General features: G+C 50.7%; 1 protein-coding gene across 1 annotated transcript; it reads left to right on the top strand.

The window, feature by feature from the left end:
• The first annotated feature begins 11039 nt into the window (after positions 1 to 11039).
• LOC140420326 (uncharacterized) lies at positions 11040 to 18814 on the top strand. Its single transcript, XM_072504350.1, has 2 exons — positions 11040 to 11208; positions 17160 to 18814. The coding sequence occupies exon 2, from the start codon at positions 17518 to 17520 to the stop codon at positions 18214 to 18216; it is 699 nt and encodes a 232-aa protein (XP_072360451.1). The 5' UTR covers positions 11040 to 11208; positions 17160 to 17517; the 3' UTR covers positions 18217 to 18814.
• The last annotated feature ends 611 nt before the right edge of the window (positions 18815 to 19425 follow it).

The following is a 19425-nucleotide window of genomic DNA, read 5'->3' on the forward strand; positions in this document are numbered from 1 at the left end:
TGTTGGGGCGTATCCCGGACCTGGAGGTGGGAAAGTTGGTAATGGGGGGGGACTTCAATACGGTGCTTGATCCAGGGCTGGACCGGTCGAGGTCCAGGACTGGGAGGAGGCCAGCAGCGGCCAGGGTGCTCAAGGACTTCATGGAGCAGATGGGAGGAGTAGACCCCTGGAGATTTATTAGGCCTAGGAGTAAGGAGTTCTCATTTTTCTCCCATGTTCACAAGGTATATTCACGGATAGACGATTTTGTCTTGGGAAGGGCACTGATTCCGAAGGTGACAGGGACGGAGTATACGGCCATAGCCATTTCGGACCACGCTCCGCATTGGGTAGATCTGGAGGTAGGAGAGGAAAAAGAACAGCACCCACTCTGGAGAATGGATATGGGCTTATTGGCGGATGTGGGGTATGTCTAAGGGTGAGGGGGTGTATCGAAAGGTACTTGGAGCTTAATGACAACGGAGAGGTTCAGGTGGGAGTGGCCTGGGAGGCGTTGTAGGCGGTGGTCAGAGGGGAACTGATATCAATAAGGGCACATACAGGGAAGCAAGAGGGTAAAGAAAGGGAGCGATTGTTGAGAGAACTTCTGAGGGTGGACAGGCAATATGCAGAGGCACCGGAGGAGGGACTGTACAGGGAAAGACAAAGGTTACATGTGGAATTTGACCTGCTGACCACGGGTAAGGCGGAGGCACAGTAGAGGAGGGCACAGGGTGTACAGTATGAGTATGGAGAGAAGGCGAGTCAGCTACTGGCCCACCAATTGAGGAAGAGGGGAGCGGCGAGGGAGATAGGTGGGGTGAGAGATGAGGAGGGAGAGATGGAACGGGGAGCGGAGAGAGTAAACGGGGTGTTCAAGACATTCTATGAGAGGTTGTATAAGGCTCAGCCCCCGGAAGGGAAGGAGGGAATGATGTGTTTCCTGGATCAGCTGGAATTCCCAAAGGTGGAGGAGCAGGAGAGGGCGGGACTGGGAGCACAGATTGAGATGGAGGAGGTGGTAAAGGGGATTGGGAGCATGCAGGCGGGGAAGGCCCCGGGACCGGATGGGTTCCCGGTGGAATTCTATAGGAAATATATGGGCCTACTGGCCCCGCTCTTGACGAGAACCTTTAATGAGGCCAGGGAAAGGGGGAAGTTGCCCCCGACCATGTCGGAGGCGACGATATCGCTACTTTTGAAGAAGGAAAAAGACCCGCTGCAGTGTGGGTCCTACAGGCCCATTTCTGTTTTGAATGTAGATGCGAAGCTCCTGGCCAAGGTGATGGCGACGAGGATAGAGGATTGTGTCCCGGGGGTGGTCCACGAGGATCAAACTGGGTTTGTTCAGGGGAGACAGCTGAACACGAACATACGGAGGCTACTAGGGGTGATGATGATGCCCCCACCAGAGGGGGAGGCGGAGATAGTGGTGGCGATGGACGCCGAGAAAGCATTCGACAGAGTGGAGTGAGATTATCTGTGGGAAGTGTTGAGGAGATTTGGCTTTGGAGAAGGGTTTATTGAATGGGTACAACTGCTGTATAGGGCCCCGGTGGCAAGTATGGTCACGAACAGGCAGAGGTCTGACTACTTCCGTCTTTATAGAGGGACGAGGCAGGGGTGTCCCCTGTCTCCGTTACTGTTTGCATTGGCAATTGAGCCCCTGGCCATAGCACTGAGGGGCTCCAGGAAGTGGAGAGGTGTACTCAGGGGAGGAGAAGAACACCGGGTATCATTGTATGCAGATGACTTATTGCTGTATGTTGCGGACCCGGTGGAGGGGATGCCAGAGATAATGCGGACGCTCAGGGAGTTTGGGGAATTCTCGGGGTATAAATTGAATATGGGGAAGAGTGAGTTGTTTGTGGTGCATTCGGGGGAGCAGAGCAGGGGAATAGATGATCTACCGCTGAGGAAGGTAGCAAGAGATTTCCGGTACTTAGGGATTCAGATAGCCACGAGTTGGGGAACCCTACATAGGCTTAATCTAGCACGAATGGTGGAACAGATGGAGGAGGATTTCAAGAGATGGGACATGGTGCCCCTGTCACTGGTGGGTAGGGTGCAGGCGGTCAAAATGGTAGTCCTCCCGAGATTCCTTTTTGTGTTTCAGTGCCTCCCGGTGATGGTCACGAAGGCTTTTTTCAAGAAAATCGAGAAAAGTGTCATGAGTTTTGTGTGGGCCGGGAAGACCCCGAGAGTGAGGAGGGGGTTTTTGCAGCGTAGCAGGGATAGGGGGGGACTGGCACTACTGAGCTTAAGTGAGTACTATTGGGCCGCCAACATCTCATTGGTGTGTAAGTGGATGGGAGAAGGGGAGGGAGCGGCGTGGAAGAGATTGGAGATGGCGTCCTGCAAAGGAACCAGCCTACAAGCACTGGCGATGGCGCCGTTGTCCCCGAAGAAATACACCACAAGTCCAGTGGTGGAGGCAACAGTGAAAATTTGGGGGCAGTGGAGACGGCATAGGGGAAGGACGGGAGCCTCGGTGCGGTCCCCGATAAGAAATAATCATAGGACTTCCGGGTGCGGCGATGACCAGCTGAGTCGCACGTTTCGGCAGCTCCCTGTGAAACGGACTTTTGGGCTCTTGATAGGAGCCCCAACGGCAATTTTGACGGCTAAAAACACTGTGCGGTAAACCAGAAGGGAATCCCCCCTGGATACGGATGGAAAAAGGAGAGAGTGGCCAGATTGCAGTGGATCCTTTAGAACAGCGGCAAGGAAGGCAAGCAAAAACCAAGATGGCGTCGGAAGGTGGCAGTTTAACATGGGGCCCTGAACAACAAGAGTTCTTGAAATGCTGTGTGGAAGAGATCAAAAAGGAAATGAAGAAAGAGCTGTTGGCCCCGATACTACAGGCGATCGAAGGGCTAAAGGAGGAACAAAAGACCCAGGAGCGGGAGCTTCGGGTCGTGAAGGCAAAGGCAGCCGAGAATGAGGACGATATACAGGGCCTGGTGGTGAAGACGGAGACGCAGGAGGCACATCAGAAACGATGTGTGGAAAGGTTGGAGGCACTGGAAAACAACGCAAGGAGGAACAACCTGAGGATTCTTGGTCTTCCTGAAGGTGTGGAGGGAGCGGACGTCGGGGCATATGTGAGCACGATGCTGCACTCGTTAATGGGAGCGGAGGCCCCGGCGGGTCCGTTGGAGGTGGAGGGAGCATACCGAGTGATGGCGCGAGGACCGAGAGCAGGAGAAATTCCCAGAGCCATAGTGGTGAGATTCCTCCGTTTTAAGGATAGAGAAATGGTCCTTAGATGGGCGAAGAAAACTCGGAGCAGTAAATGGGAGAACGCGGTGATCCGCGTTTATCAAGACTGGAGTGCGGAGGTGGCGAGAAGGAGGGCGAGCTTTAATCGGGCCAAGGCGGTGCTTCATAAAAAGAAGATAAAATTTGGAATGCTGCAACCGGCAAGACTGTGGGTCACATATCGAGGGAGGCACCACTACTTTGAGACGGCGGATGAAGCGTGGACTTTTATTGTGGAAGAAAAACTGGAATGAGCGGGTTATTAAAAAGAACGTTCGAACAAAGTGGTGGGGCGAATGTGGGGGGCAAAGAGGGGTTTTATGTACTAATCCTGCGATGTGGTAACTTTTCTCTCTCCCACAGGTGGTGATGGGGGGAGGAGGGGAGGTGGAGGAGATGGGGCGTTGGCCATTGGGGGCGGGGCCAAGGGAGAAGCGCGGGCTTGGTTCCCGCGCTATGATAATCATGGCGGGAATAGAGAAGCAGGAAGGAGGGGGCGTCGCACGGTGCGAGCCGAGGTCACGGGGGGAAGCCAAGGTCAGCCGGAGTTTGCTGACTTCTGGGAGCAACATGGGGGAGTAATTACGCTAGCGGGGGATCTAGCGGGGGGGGAATTACTGGGTTGCTGCTGCTGGGGAGAGGGGGGAGCTGGTATGGGAGAGGATGGGCGGGGGGGCACCGCCTGGGGGAGATACAGCTGCGTGGGAACCGGGTGAGGAGCTGGAAAAAGGTGATGGCTAATCGACAAGGGGGGGGGGGGGGGGGGGTAGGAAGCCCCCCAACTCGGCTGATCACGTGGAACGTGAGAGGGCTGAACGGGCCGATAAAGAGGGCACGGGTACTCGCACACCTTAAGAAACGTAAGGCAGATGTGGTTATGTTACAGGAAACGCACCTGAAACTGATAGACCAGGTTAGGCTACGCAAAGGATGGGTGGGGCAGGTGTTCCATTCGGGGCTAGATGCGAAAAACAGGGGGGTGGCTATATTAGTGGGGAAGCGGGTAATGTTCGAGGCAAAGACTATAGTGGCGGATAACGGGGGCAGATACGTGATGGTGAGTGGCAAACTACAGGGGGAGACGGTGGTTTTGGTAAACGTATATGCCCCGAACTGGGATGATGCCAATTTTATGAGGCGGATGCTAGGATGCATTCCGGACCTAGAGATGGGAAAGCTGATAATGGGGGGAGATTTTAATACGGTGTTGGAACCAGGGCTGGATAGGTCGAAGTCCAGGACTGGAAGGAGGCCGGCAGCAGCCAAGGTACTTAAAGATTTTATGGAGCAGATGGGAGGTGTAGACCCGTGGAGATTTAGCAGACCTAGGAGTAAGGAGTTCTCGTTTTTCTCCTATGTCCATAAAGTCTACTCGCGAATAGACTTTTTTGTGCTGGGTAGGGCATTGATCCCGAAGGTGAGGGGAACGGAGTATACGGCTATAGCCATTTCGGATCACGCTCCACACTGGGTGGGCTTGGAGATAGGGGAGGAAACAGGAGGGCGCCTACCCTGGAGAATGGACATGGGACTAATGGCAGATGAGGGTGTGTGTCTAAGGGTGAGGGGGTGCATTGAAAAGTACTTGGAACTCAATGATAATGGGGAGGTCCAGGTGGGAGTGGTCTGGGAGGCGTTGAAGGCGGTGGTTAGAGGGGAGCTGATATCAATAAGGGCACATAAAGGGAAGCAGGAGAGTAAGGAACGGGAGCGGTTGCTGCAAGAACTTTTGAGGGTGGACAGACAATATGCGGAAGCACCGGAGGAGGGACTGTACAGGGAAAGGCAAAGGCTACATGTAGAATTTGACTTGCTGACTACAGGCACTGCAGAGGCACAATGGAGGAAGGCACAGGGTGTACAGTACGAATATGGGGAGAAGGCGAGCAGGTTGCTGGCACACCAATTGAGGAAAAGGGGAGCAGCGAGGGAAATAGGGGGAGTGAGGGATGAGGAAGGAGAGATGGAGCGGGGAGCGGAGAGAGTGAATGGAGTGTTCAAGACATTTTATAAAAAATTATATGAAGCTCAACCCCCGGATGGGAGGGAGAGAATGATGGGCTTCTTGGATCGGCTGGAATTTCCCAAGGTGGAAGAGCAGGAAAGGGTGGGACTGGGAGCACAGATCGAGGTAGAAGAAGTGGTGAAAGGAATTAGGAGCATGCAGGCGGGAAAGGCCCCGGGACCGGATGGATTCCCAGTCGAATTCTATAGAAAATATGTGGACTTGCTCGCCCCGGTACTGACGAGGACCTTTAATGAGGCAAAGGAAAGGGGACAACTGCCCCCGACTATGTCTGAAGCAACGATATCGCTTCTCTTAAAGAAGGAAAAGGACCCGCTACAATGCGGGTCCTATAGACCTATTTCCCTCCTAAATGTAGATGCCAAGGTCCTGGCCAAGGTAATGGCAATGAGAATAGAGGAATGTGTCCCGGGGGTGGTCCACGAGGACCAAACTGGGTTTGTGAAGGGGAGACAGCTGAACACGAATATACGGAGGTTGTTAGGGGTAATGATGATGGCCCCACCAGAGGGAGAAACGGAGATAGTAGTGGCGATGGATGACGAGAAAGCATTTGATAGAGTGGAGTGGGATTATTTGTGGGAGGTGTTGAGGAGATTTGGTTTTGGAGAGGGGTATGTTAGATGGGTGCAGCTGTTGTATAGGGCCCCAGTGGCGAGCGTGGTCACGAATGGACGGGGATCTGCATATTTTCGGCTCCATCGAGGGACAAGGCAGGGATGCCCTCTGTCCCCATTATTGTTTGCACTGGCGATTGAGCCCCTGGCGATAGCGTTGAGGGGTTCCAAGAAGTGGAGGGGAGTACTTAGGGGAGGAGAAGAGCACCGGGTATCTTTGTATGCGGACGATTTGCTACTATACGTGGCGGACCCGGCGGAGGGGATGCCAGAAATAATGCGGATACTTGGGGAGTTTGGGGATTTTTCAGGGTATAAATTGAACATGGGGAAAAGTGAGTTGTTTGTGGTGCATCCAGGGGAGCAGAGTAGAGAAATAGAGGACCTACCGTTGAGGAAGGTAACAAGGGACTTTCGTTACCTGGGGATCCAGATAGCTAAGAATTGGGGCACATTGCATAGGTTAAATTTAACGCGGTTGGTGGAACAGATGGAGGAGGATTTCAAGAGATGGGATATGGTATCCCTGTCAATGGCAGGGAGGGTGCAGGCGGTTAAGATGGTGGTCCTCCCGAGATTCCTCTTTGTGTTTCAGTGCCTCCCGGTGGTGATCACGAAGGCTTTTTTTAAAAGGATTGAAAAGAGCATCATGGGTTTTGTGTGGGCCGGGAAGACCCCGAGAGTGAGGAAGGGATTCTTACAGCGTAGCAGGGACAGGGGGGGGCTGGCACTACCGAGCCTAAGTGAGTATTATTGGGCCGCTAATATTTCAATGGTGAGTAAGTGGATGGGAGAGGAGGAGGGAGCGGCGTGGAAGGGATTAGAGAGGGCGTCCTGTAGGGGGACTAGCCTACAGGCTATGGTGACAGCCCCATTGCCGTTCTCACCGAGGAACTACACCACAAGCCCGGTGGTGGTGGCTACACTGAAGATTTGGGGACAGTGGAGACGGCATAGGGGAAAGACTGGAGCCTTGGGGGGGTCCCCGATAAGAAACAACCATAGGTTTGCCCCGGGGGGAATGGATGGGGGATATGGAATGTGGCAAAGAGCAGGAATAAAGCAACTGAAAGATCTGTTTGTGGATGGGAAGTTCGCGAGTCTGGGAGCGCTGACCGAGAAATATGGGTTGCCCCAAGGGAATGCATTCAGGTATATGCAACTGAGGGCTTTTGCGAGGCAACAGGTGAGGGAATTCCCGCAGCTCCCGACACAAGAGGTGCAGGACAGAGTGATCTCAAAGACATGGGTGGGGGATGGTAAGGTGTCAGATATATATAGGGAAATGAGGGACGAAGGGGAGACTATGGTAGATGAACTAAAAGGGAAATGGGAAGAGGAGCTGGGGGAGGAGATCGAGGAGGGGCTGTGGGCAGATGCCCTAAGCAGGGTAAACTTGTCGTCCTCGTGTGCCAGGCTAAGCCTGATTCAGTTTAAGGTATTACACAGGGCGCATATGACTGGAGCACGGCTCAGTAAATTTTTTGGGGTGGAGGATAGGTGTGCGAGGTGCTCGAGAAGCCCAGCGAATCATACCCATATGTTTTGGTCATGCCCGGCACTACAGGGGTTTTGGATGGGGGTGACAAAGGTGCTTTCAAAAGTAGTAGGAGTCCGGGTCGAACCAAGCTGGGGGTTGGCTATATTTGGGGTTGCAGAAGAGCCGGGAGTGCAGGAGGCGAGAGAGGCCGATGTTTTGGCCTTTGCGTCCCTAGTAGCCCGGCGCAGGATATTGCTAATGTGGAAAGAAGCCAAGCCCCCGGGGGTGGAGACCTGGATAAATGACATGGCGGGGTTTATAAAGCTAGAGCGGATTAAGTTCGTCCTAAGGGGGTCGGCTCAAGGGTTCACCAGGCGGTGGCAACCGTTCGTCGAATACCTCGCAGAAAGATAGACGGAATGGGAAAAAGAAGGCAGCAGCAGCAGCCCAGGATCGGGGGGGGGGGGGGGGGGGGCGGGGAGCGGGGAGGGGGGGGGGGGGAGGAGGAACCAGAAGGACTCTCAGGGTTGTTAATATATACTGTATAGTATGTATAGGTCGTTGCTACAGATAATTATATATTGGACTGTTAAATTATATTTTTGGAGAGTGTTACTTGTGACAAGGCAGTTGCCAATTAGGGCTAGTTTTCATTTTTGTTATTTATTATTTATTCATTTTTTGTTTATAAAATAGGTCATTGTTATTTGTGTTGTTATAATATTGTGTAAAGGATGCACAATGTACTGTGTTGGTTGACCAAAAATTTTCAATATTTAATTTAAAAAAAAGAAATAATCATAGGTTTGTCCCGGGGAGAATAGATGGGGGATTTAGAGTTTGGCAGAGAGCTGGGATTGTACAACTGAGGGATCTGTTCTTAGACGGGACGCTTGCGAGTCTAGGAGCGCTGACGGAAAAATATGGGTTGCCCCAAGGGAATGCATTTTGGTACATGCAACTGAGGGCTTTTGCGAGGCTACAGGTGAGGGAATTCCCGCAGCTCCCGACGCAGGAGATTCAGGATAGAGTGATCTCGGGGACATGGGTGGGGGATGGTAGGGTGTCGGATATATACAGGGAAATGAGAGACGAGGGGGAGATTATGGTGGATGAGCTGAAAGGAAAATGGGAAGATGAGCTGGGGGAAGAGATTGAAGAGGGGCAGTGGGTAGATGCCCTACGTAGGGTAAACTCTTCGTCCTCGTGCGCCAGGCTTAGCCTGATACAATTCAAGGTTTTGCACAGGGTGCATATGACCGGAGCAAGGCTCAGTAAATTTTTCAGGGTAGAGGATAGGTGTGGGAGATGCTCGAGGAACCCAGCAAACCACACCCACATGTTTTGGTCATGCCCGGCACTGCAGGGGTTCTGGGTGGGGGTGGCGAATGTGCTTTCGAAGGTGGTGGGGGTCCGGGTCGAGCCAAGCTGGGGGTTGGCTATATTTGGGGTTGCAGAAGAGCCGGGAGTGCAGGAGGCGAGAGAGGCTGATATTTTGGCCTTTGCGTCCCTAGTAGCCCGGCGAAGGATATTGCTTATATGGAAGGAAGCCAAACCCCCGGGCATGGAGACCTGGATAGACGACATGGCAGGGTTTATAAAACTGGAACGGATAAAGTTTGTACGAAGGGGTTCGGCTCAGGGGTTCACCAGGCGGCAACCGTTCATTAACTACCTCACAGAACGATAAAGGAAATGGGAAGGCAGCAGCAGCAACCCAGGGGGGAGGGGGGGAGGGGGGGGGGAGGGGGGGGGGGGAGGGGGGGGAGGGGGGGGGGGAGGGGGGGGAGGGGGGGAGGGGGGGGCCCAGGTGGATCCTCAGGGGTGTTTTTGCATAGATATTTGTACTTGGTTATGTATACTGGATTGTTTGATTTTATTATTTGGGAGAGTTATTATTTTTGCTATGGCAGTTGCCATTTAGTTTATATATTATTTATCTATTTGTTAAAAAACGGTCACTGTTATTTATATTGTTTTATTGTTGTAAAAAGGAAAAACCTTTGTATGGTTTTGTTTGGCCGAAAAATTTGAATAAAATATATATTATTTTTAAAAGATGTTTTGGTGGGGGGGGTGGGGGGGGGGGGGGGGGAGTCACAATCAAATCCAATTACTAGCCACATGTACTTTGTGTCATGTTGGGGTGAATGTCACCCCCTCACTTTTCATCCCAGTCCCAGGAGGTTGGAGACTGGGCTCCAGAGAAGTAATGGTGGCCGCAGCTCCCACAATCCCGCCGTGCTGAAAAAACTGCTCTATCCACCGCACGGGAGAGCGGGTGACCGGAATTGCACATGTCCAAGAGAGAGAGGCCCTCAATTGAAAAAAAAGATTGGGCACTTTAAATTCAAAAGAATAATTCTGTCTAATTCATCCTTGAATATATTCAATGACTCCTAGACTCCACTGGTCCCTGGGGGAAAATAATTCTGGAGATTAACAACATGACTGGAAATATATAACGTGGCTACAGTACAATATTACAATACTAGAAATAATAATACATGTACTTTACAGAACCATAAATAATATATCTGATCGTTACCATAGAACATCACTGAACATTTCTCTATATATTAATTTACTGCCGCCTTAAATGTCAGCCATCTCTGGGGGAAATCAGCCCTTTAATTGTGAACATTGGGAAAGAGACCATCCTTTTAGCCAAACAAATCAATGTGTCAAGCTGAGGGAGCAAAGGATGTCAATGTCTGTAAAAGAGAGAGAGAGACCTGAGCCAACCTTTCTGGAGTCTGCACCCTCCCTGGATTCACTTCAATTGTTGACTTGCAGCAACTGAAGGGAAATTAAGGTCAGAATGAGAAAAGAAATGGAAAGGGGATAAAAGAACGTGTTTTACTCCCAGAGATTGGAGACAGGCGGACGTTTCAGTCGGTGTGAAGCTCAATTGTTATTCTCACAAATCCGCGCTCTGATTGGCTGGAGGACCAGAGTCTTTCCGGTCCTCCCAGTTTCTCATTGGCGAACACCTGAGCAGGAAGGTCAGAGGGTGGGCTAGCCTCTGCACGGCCCAGTTCCCGGTCTCCCTTGGACATGCGCAGTCCCAGGCTGGGTGGAGATGGAGATCACCAAGTGGCTTCTCGCTCTGGCCTGGAAACCTTGTCTGCTGATGTGCAGGGGGTGGGGGAACAACGGGTGGGGGCGGGACCCCCGTTGCGCCCGCCGGGCCTGCGCACTGGTACCCGGAAACGTCACCGCGGAGCAGAGTGAATTAGGCAGGCCTCCATCGCGACGTCACAATGACTCAGAGGAGCGTTCCCAGCACACAATCCCCATTGGGACCAACATCCGCGGTCACAGAAACAAAATACTGCGGATTGGACAACAGCTCAGCGTCGGAAGGTCAAATACGTGGGTCGAACTCCGCCCCCTCATTGTCGCCACGAGGGAGATTGGCCAATAGGAACTTGTGGAGGACTGCATGGGCGCTGATCCTCCAGCCAATCGGAATCTGGAGCCTATGTCAATGGCTGCATGGTGGTTCCTTCACTGTCTGCCCAGCAAAACTGCTGTTCCTCCAGATTCACATAGACTGAAACTTCCTCTAACTCCTGTAAGTAAAACACTTTCGTTTCTACCCATTAAATTTATGTTCTCATTCTCACCTTCACATGGTGACTTGTTTAAATCCTCAGTCCCAGATGAAATGTTTCCCAGGCTGCTGTGGGCCGCAAGAGAGGAGATTGCAGAGGCTCTGAGAATAATTTTCAAATCTCTGGTCACAGGAGCAGTGCCAGAGGAAGGAGGACAGATAATGTGGTTCCATTATTCAAGAACAGAAGTAGGGGAAATCCAGGAGATTACAGACCAGTGAGTTTAACGTGAGTGGTCAGGAAATAAATATTCTGAGGGACAGAATTAATCTCTGTTGCGGAGGCAAGAATTAATCAAGGATAGTCAGCATGGCTTTGTCAAAGGGAGATTATGTCTTATAAAGACCAACCCAAACAAAGGCTGGAATAGGTTTCTGAGCAGCAATAGCAGTGCCTCTGGTTCTGCACCAGAACAAGGAGATGGAGCAGAGGCTGTGGACAGGGCACGTTCTGCACAATGTCCTCTGCCAATTTGGAGACTTGAAGTCAGACCTCTACATGCTGCTTGACAGTGAAGGGGACTGACTGTCTGACAAGCCAGACAATCCACCCAGCATCTCAATGTTCACCCTCATCAGTGCCTCTTAAAATCTTCGTCTGAGTACACCCATAGCAGAACCCATCTCTGACCTCACCATCCAATGAACTGGCAAGCAAACTATATTTCACCCTGATCTGGATCCAGGTCCAGTGTTTCACCACAGCTGATCCCAACTCTATTGTGGCTGCTAAGTTTGTGCAGTGTTGTATCTGAGCTGGTGCCAGTGAGGGACAGATCAAATGGCTACCTGTCTTCATGAAGTGCTGAGCTGTTGCTCTCTCTTTTCATCTTTGACCTGCTGTGGCTGAACAGGCAGCATTTTCACGATGGGCCGAAGGGCATCTTTCTGTGCTGTAAAACTCTATGACTCTTAAGTTTTGGGTCACTGAAAGCAGGAAATCAGAAGGAGAAATTTGGTTTGAAGGAAGACGGTGGGGGATTGGAAAGGAAGAGATCTATGGTCTACATTGTGTGGATTTTGCTCGTTCTCCCCGCGTCTGCGCGGGTGTCCTCCGGGTGCTCCAGTTTCCTCCCACAGTCCAAAGATGTGCAGGATAGGTGGATTGGCCATGAACAATTGCCCCTTAGTGTCCAAAAGGTAGGTGGGTTTAAGGGGATAGAGAGGGGGAGTGGACCTGGGTAGCATGCTCTATCGGAGGGTCGGTGCAGAAGGATTCTGTGGATCCTATTTCATTTGAATTTTCTGAGGAGGTGACTAAGTGTGTAGTTGAGTGTAGTGCAGTTGATAATATCTTTTGTCACAAGTAGGTTTACATTAACACTGCAATGAAGTTACTGTGAAAATCCCTTAGTCACCACATTCCGGTGCCTGTTTGGGTACACAGAGGGAGAATTCAGAATGTCCAATTTACCTAACAAGCAAGTCTTTCGGGACTTGTGGGAGGAACGCAGAGCACCCGGAAAAACCCACGCAGACGCGGGGAGAACGTGCGGACTCCATACAGACTGACTCATGCCGGGAATCGTACCTGGAACCATGGAGCAACAGTGCTACCCACTGTGCTTCCGTGCCGCCCACATGTAGCCTATTTAGACTTTAGTAAGGTTTGTGACAAGGTCTCACATGGGGGACTGGTCAAGATGGGATCCAGGGCAAATTGACACCAAAATTGGCTTCCTGGCAGCAGGCAGAGGGAGATGGTCAAAGATTGTCTTTGTGACTGGAAGCCTGTGTCCAGTGGTGTTCCATATCATAGAATTATCATAGAATTTACAGTGTAGAAGAAGGCCATTCGGCCCATCGAGTCTGCACCGACTCTTGGAAAGAGCACCTACGTAAGGTCAACACCTCCACCTTATCCCCATAACCCAGTAACCCCACCCAACACTAAGGGCAATTTATCATGGTCAATCCACCTAACCTGCACATCTTTGGACTGTGGGAGGAAACCAGAGCACCCGGAGGAAACCCACGCACACACTGGGAGGATGTGCAGACTCCGCACAGACAGTGACCCAAGCCGGAATCGAACCTGGGATCCTGGAGCTGTGAAGCAATTGTGCTATCCACAATGCTACCGTGCTGCCCACTGCGATCGGTGTTGGGTTCCATGTTGTTCGGAGCGTACATCAATGATCTGAATGTGAATGTTGGAGATCTGATAAGATCGCAGATGACACAAAAATTGGGGGTGTGGGAAATGGTGAGGAACGCCTCAGATTACAGGATGATATGGACGGGCTGGTTCGATGGCAGAACAGTGGCAAATTGAATTTAATCCTGAAAAGTGCAACAGGTCGAATTTGAGGAATCTCTCCTAACTCAGCAACTGGAGCTGTGTATATAGTTAATGTTAAATAAAATAAGTTTTGTTTGTCTACAACTTGGTGTTATACTCTTCATTGTCCCGTATTAAATACCCATATCCCTGCACTCTCCTGCCCCTCAACCAATTTCCTAACCGTGTCAATAATTTGCCCTCAACTCCGAGAGCTTCCACCTTAGCGAACAGTCTCTTGTGTGGGAGTTTATCAAATGCGTTCTGGGAGTCCGTATCAATGACATCCATAAACATTCCCCTGTCCTCTACCCTAGTCACCTTCTCAAAAAATTCAGTAAAATAAGTCAGGCTGGCTGTCCCTGATCGAACAAAGTTTTTCAAAGTGTTCAGTTACCCCATCCCTGATTATACATTCCAGCAGTTTCCCCACCATAGATGTTCATAATAATCTTTATTAGTCTCAAAAGTAGGCTTACACTAACACTGAGGGACTGATTCACCTAACAGCTCGTCTTTTGGGGACTTGTGGGAGCACCAGGATAACACCCACGCAAACACGGAGAACGTGCAGACTCCACATAGACAGTGACCTAAGCCGGGAATCGCACCTGGGTCCCTGGGGCTGTGTAGCAACAGTGCTAACCATTGTGCTACAATGTCGTGTTTGGCTAACTGGTCAGTAATTCCCTGTTTTTCCCCTTTCACCCTTCTTAGAAAGTGAATCCCTTCCCACACTAAAAGCAGGTGAATAGCCTCTCCCCAATGTGAACTCGTTGGTGTATCCGCACTTCAGAAAGTGCAATTTTCCAATCCAGAGGGACAACTCCTGAATCTAGGAAACTCTGGACAATTATCGTTGGGGCATCTACAATGTGCTCCCCGACTTCCTTTAACACCCTCGGATGGAAACCGTCAGGTCCTGGGGATTTGTCGCTCTTCAGTTCCATTAGTTTCCTAGTTAGTGATGGTACAGTTATGCTAATTGTATTAAGTCCCTGTCCTCTATCGACTATTAATTTTTTTGGGACTTCTGGCAAGTTATCCACTTTTCAACTGTAAATACTGAGGCAAAGTAATTCTCCATCGTGTCTGCCATTCCCCCATTATCACTGACAATATCTCCATTTTCAGCTTTTACTGGGCCTACATTGCTCTTCACCACCCGCTTTCCCTTTATATAACTAAACATTTCTTCTCATTGATATTGATGTCCCTTGCAAGTTTCCTTTCATAATCCCTTCTAGTCGCTCTTACAAGCTGCTTTGTGACCCTTTGCTGGTCCTTGTACCTATCCTATTCGTCCGGATCTGTCCTGTGTCTTGTATTTTTGTGCGCTCTTTCTTTTAGTTTTAAGCTGTCCCTAATTTCCTTATTTGTCCATGGCTGTTTTTCTTTTGTTAAGTGGAGCCTTTTCCTCTCAGGGGTATATACTTGCTCTGTATCTCGTAAAATGTTTCTTTAAATATTCTCCACTGATCCTCAGTTGTTTGACCCATTAACAGATCTCCCCAGTTTATCGTGGACAGTCTCTGTCTCATCCCGTTAACGTCAGCCTTACCCAAGTCTAACATTTTACTGTCTGTAACGTGCTTTTCACTTTCAAACACTACACTGAATTCAATCATGTTGTGATCACTATTTGATAAATGTTCGTGCACAGTTAGGCTACTAATTAAATTGGGCTCATTACTCATAACTAAATCTAATATTGCCCGTCCCCTTGTTACATCTGGAACATATTGCTGCAGGAAATTATCCCTGACCCCATTCCAGAAATTCACTCCCTTTCTGACAGGTGCTTGTCTGCCTCTCCCAATCTGTGTGTCAGTTATAATCCCCCATTAATACTCCTCTGCCTTTGCTACACACTTGCCTAATTTCTGCCTTTATACAATCTAGCACCTCCGAGCTAACCAGACGGTCGATACACAACACCCATTACATGTGGGGCAGGAATCTCCGTCCCAGCAGCCGGCCAATGGGGTTTCCCGTTGAGGGCACCCCCATGCCGTTGGGAAGTCCGTTGGCGTGAGCACGCTGCCAGCGAAGCGGAGGATCCCACCGACAGAGAATCCATGGTCTCTGCTGGATCCTTCCCCTCATTATATCCTCCACAGCAGACACCATCTCCCTGGTGCTACACTCACCTGGAGCATCTCGACAACAAGGACTCCGACAGCTTCAAATTCCGAGGTGTGCACATCCCCAACAATCTGTCCTGGTCTACCCACGTCAGCACGACGACCAAGAAAGCACAACAGCGCCTATACTTTTTCAGGAAACTAAGGAAATTTGGCATGTCCACATTGACCCTTACCAACTTTTACAGATGCACCATAGAAAGTATCCTACCGGGCAGCATCACAGCCTGGTATGGCAACTGCTCGGTCCAAGACTGTAAGGAATGACAGAGAGTCGTGAACGCGCCCAGTCCACCACGCGAACCCGCCTCCCATCCATTGACTCTGTCGACACCTCCCGCTGCTTTGGGATAGAGGGCAGCATAATCAAAGACCCCTCCCACCCAGCTTGTTCACACTTCCAACTTCTTCCATCGGGCAGGAGATACAAAAGTCTGAGACCACGTCCAAAGACGTGATAAATTGCCCTTAGTGACCAAAAAGATTAGGAGGTGTTATTGCGTTATGGGGATAGGGTGGAAGTGAGGGCTTAAGTGGGTCAGTGCAGACTCGATGGGCTGAATGGCCTCCTTCTGCACTGTATGTTCTCACAGATTCAAAAACATCTTCTTCTCCGCTGTTACCAGACTCCTAATCGACCCTCTTATGGACTGACCTGATCTCTTCACACACCTCCTCCACTGAGTAGTGCTACACTCCTGTATGCTTCACCCGATGCCTGTGTCTATGTATTTACATTGTGTATTGATGTTTGCCCTGTGTATTCTCATGTATGGAATGATCTGTCTGAACTGTACGCAGATCAGTACTTTTCACTGTATCTCGGTACACGTGACAATAAACCAATCCAATCCTCACCATTGAGGTGATAGTATTTCTAATCAGTAAGGCTACTCCACCCCCTCTGCCATATTCTCTGTCCCTCCTGTAAACTTTATAACCGGTATATTTGTCCAGTCCAGACTGTCCTGCTACTTTGTTTTTGGAACTGTATTGAGTTCCCCTGAGGCCTTCCTCTCCCCCTCCATTTATTAGTTTAAAGTCCTTCTGACCTCCCTATTTATCCTTTCCACGAGGACACTGGTCCCAGATCGGTTCAGGTGGAGACCGTCCCAACGGTACAGATCCCTCCTGTCCCAATACTGATGCCAGTGCCCCATGAAATGGAACCCCTCTTTCCTGCACCACTCCTTTAGCCACGTGTTTACTTCCCTAATTTTCTCATCCCTATGCCAATTTGCACGTGGCTCAGGGAATAATCCAGAGATTATAATCCTTGGGACCTGTTCTTTAATTCTGTTCCTAGTTCCTAATATTCCCAAACAGGCCCTCTTTCCTAGTCTTGCCGATATTGTTTGTCCCAATGTGGACCACAACAACTGGATCCTCCCCCTCCCTCTCCAATATCCTTTCAAGCCGGTTAGAGATGCCCCTCACCCTGGCACCGGGCAGGCAACATACCATGTGGGACTCTCGGTCCTGTTTACAAAGGATGTTATTAGTTCCCATAATTATAGAATCCCCGACAACTACCACTTCCTCCCCCCGCTTGAATGGCCTCCTGTACCAGGGTGCAGTGGTCAGCTAGCTCATCCTTCCTACAGTCACTGCTCCGATACCCTGCCCCTCCGAGTCTACTCCCTGGAGATGAGTTATTGGGGAATGAGAGGAAGGAATGTTCCATAGACACTAGAATTCTCTGTTCTGAATTTCTATCCTGTACTGAGTGTTGACTTTTGTAAACTCCTTTTACAGATATTACAAGAGGAGGAATTACAGACAGAAATCTCAATTGTCACGTCTCGGTCTTACAGAGTCACTCGATACCTTGGGATCTGAGTATCATCGGCCCTTGAATCTAGAAGGAGAAATGTTTGCCCAATCTGTCAGCATCAGAACATTTTAAATATCAATGTGACTGGAAAAGCACCGAGACACACACACCCGCGTGAGAGTGTTCCAGAGCACTGACTGTGGAAAGAGATTTAACCTGTTACACAGCCTGAAAAAACATCAAACCATTCACAGCGGGGAGAGACCATACACGTGTTCTGTGTGTGGATGAAGCTTCAACTGATTGTCCAACCTGAAGAGACTCGAGGAGACCCAAAACATGGAGAAACCGTGGAAATGTGGGGACTGTGGGATGGGATACAGATCTCCATCAGAGCTGGAAACTCATCGACGCAGTCACACTGGGGAGAGACCGTTCACCTGCTCTCAGTGTGTGAAGGGATTCACTGAGTTATCCAGCCTGAAGAGACACCAGCGAGTTCACTCTGGGGAGAAGCCCTTCACCTGCTCTCAGTGTAGGAAGGGATTCACTGAGTTATCCAGCCTGAAGATACACCAGCGAGTTCACACTGCGGAGAAGCCGTTCACCTGCTCTCAGTGTGAGAAAGGATTCACAACTTCATCGAGCCTGCTGACGCACCAGCGAATTCACACTGGGGAGAGGCCGTTCACCTGCTCTCAGTGTGAGAAGGGATTCACTACTTTATTGAGCCTGCAGAGACACCAGCAAGTTCACACTGAGGAGAGACCGTTCGCCTGCTCTCAGTGTGAGAATAGATTCACTACTTTAAAGAGCCTGGGGATACATCAGCGAGTTCACACCAGGGAGAGGCCGTTTACCTGCACTGTGTGTGATAAGGGATTCACTCAGTTATCCAACCTGAAGACACACCAGCGAGTTCACACTGGGGAGAGGCCGTTCACTTGCTCTCAGTGTGAGAAGGGATTCACTCGGTTATCCAACCTACAGAGACACCAGCGAGTTCACACTGGGCAGAAGGCGTTAACCTGCTCTTAGTGAGAGAAGGGATTCAGATATCCATACACCCTGCAGGAACACGAGCAGGAACACCTGGAAGAAGCCATTCACCTGCTCTGAGCAGGGGAGACATTCAATGATCCGTCCCAAGCCGGGTGCGGCTATGCAGAGCTAGGTCGCACATTCGGCAGCTCCTGCTTGGAACGGACTTTTGGGCTCTTTTACAGGGCCCCCACGGCATTTGTTTGACATTTCCCGGTGTGGGAAGAAGGCGGCAATATTCCCCCGACAGTGTCCCCCAGGAAGGGTATGTCTCTTGGTTGCCAGACACACGCAGAAACAGTGAAAGATTTGGCTGCAACTACAGGATAAACAGGGCCTCTTCCAGCATGCAGGCGGGGGAAGGGCAAGCTTAAAGCTGCAAGCTGACCTGAGGACCTGTATCAAAGGTGAATTCTAGCAGCAGAGGGAACAACTGTGAAAAGACCTCATCAAGGCCACTGAAGGGACTTCCGGTTGCGGTGATGCCTAGCTAGCCGCACGCTTCGGCGGCTCCAGCTCCGACGGACCTTCGGGCTCTTTTAAGAGCCCCAACGGGGAATTTTTCGACGACGCAACCCGGTGTGGGGCGTGTGAGAAGGGAGTCCCCCCCAAACGAAGGAGGAAAAAACCGGCGGCGGCGGCTGCAGCGCGAGGAATCGTCGACCAAAGGGTCAGAAAGAGAGAAGTACAAGATGGCGGCGGAGAAAGCGCAGGCGACATGGGGGCCTGAGCATGAAATTGTGAGACGGTGCGTGGAGCTGCTGAAGAGGGAGGTGCTGACCCCGTTGCTACAGGCAATTGAGGGGCTCAATGAGACATTAAAAACCCAGGAGACAGAGCTCCGTGTGGTGGAGCAGAAGGTGACAGATATTGAGGACGAGATCCTGGGCCTGGCGGTTAAGACACAGACGCACGAGGCACTTCATAAAAAGTGTACTGAAAGGATCGAAGCCCTAGAAAATGGAGCGCGAAGGAAGAACCTTCGGATACTGGGTCTCCCTGAGGGTGTGGAAGGAGTGGACTGTGGAGCGTACGCAAGTACGATGCTGAGCTCACTGATGGGTGCTGAGGCCCCTACGGGCCCCTTGGAGGTGGAGTGGGCAAATCGGATTCCGGCGAGAAGACCAAAAGCGGGAGAACCACCCAGGGCCATAATCGTGCGATTTTACCGCCTTAAGGATAGAGAAGAGGTCCTGAGATGGGCTA

Source organism: Scyliorhinus torazame, chromosome 5 (genome assembly GCF_047496885.1).
Source record: "Scyliorhinus torazame isolate Kashiwa2021f chromosome 5, sScyTor2.1, whole genome shotgun sequence".
Lineage (NCBI taxonomy): Eukaryota > Metazoa > Chordata > Chondrichthyes > Carcharhiniformes > Scyliorhinidae > Scyliorhinus > Scyliorhinus torazame.

Excerpts from the sequence above, each read along its gene's own strand:
- LOC140420326 (XM_072504350.1), top strand. The coding sequence starts at position 17,518 with ATGGAGAAACCGTGGAAATGTGGGGACTGTGGGATGGGATACAGATCT.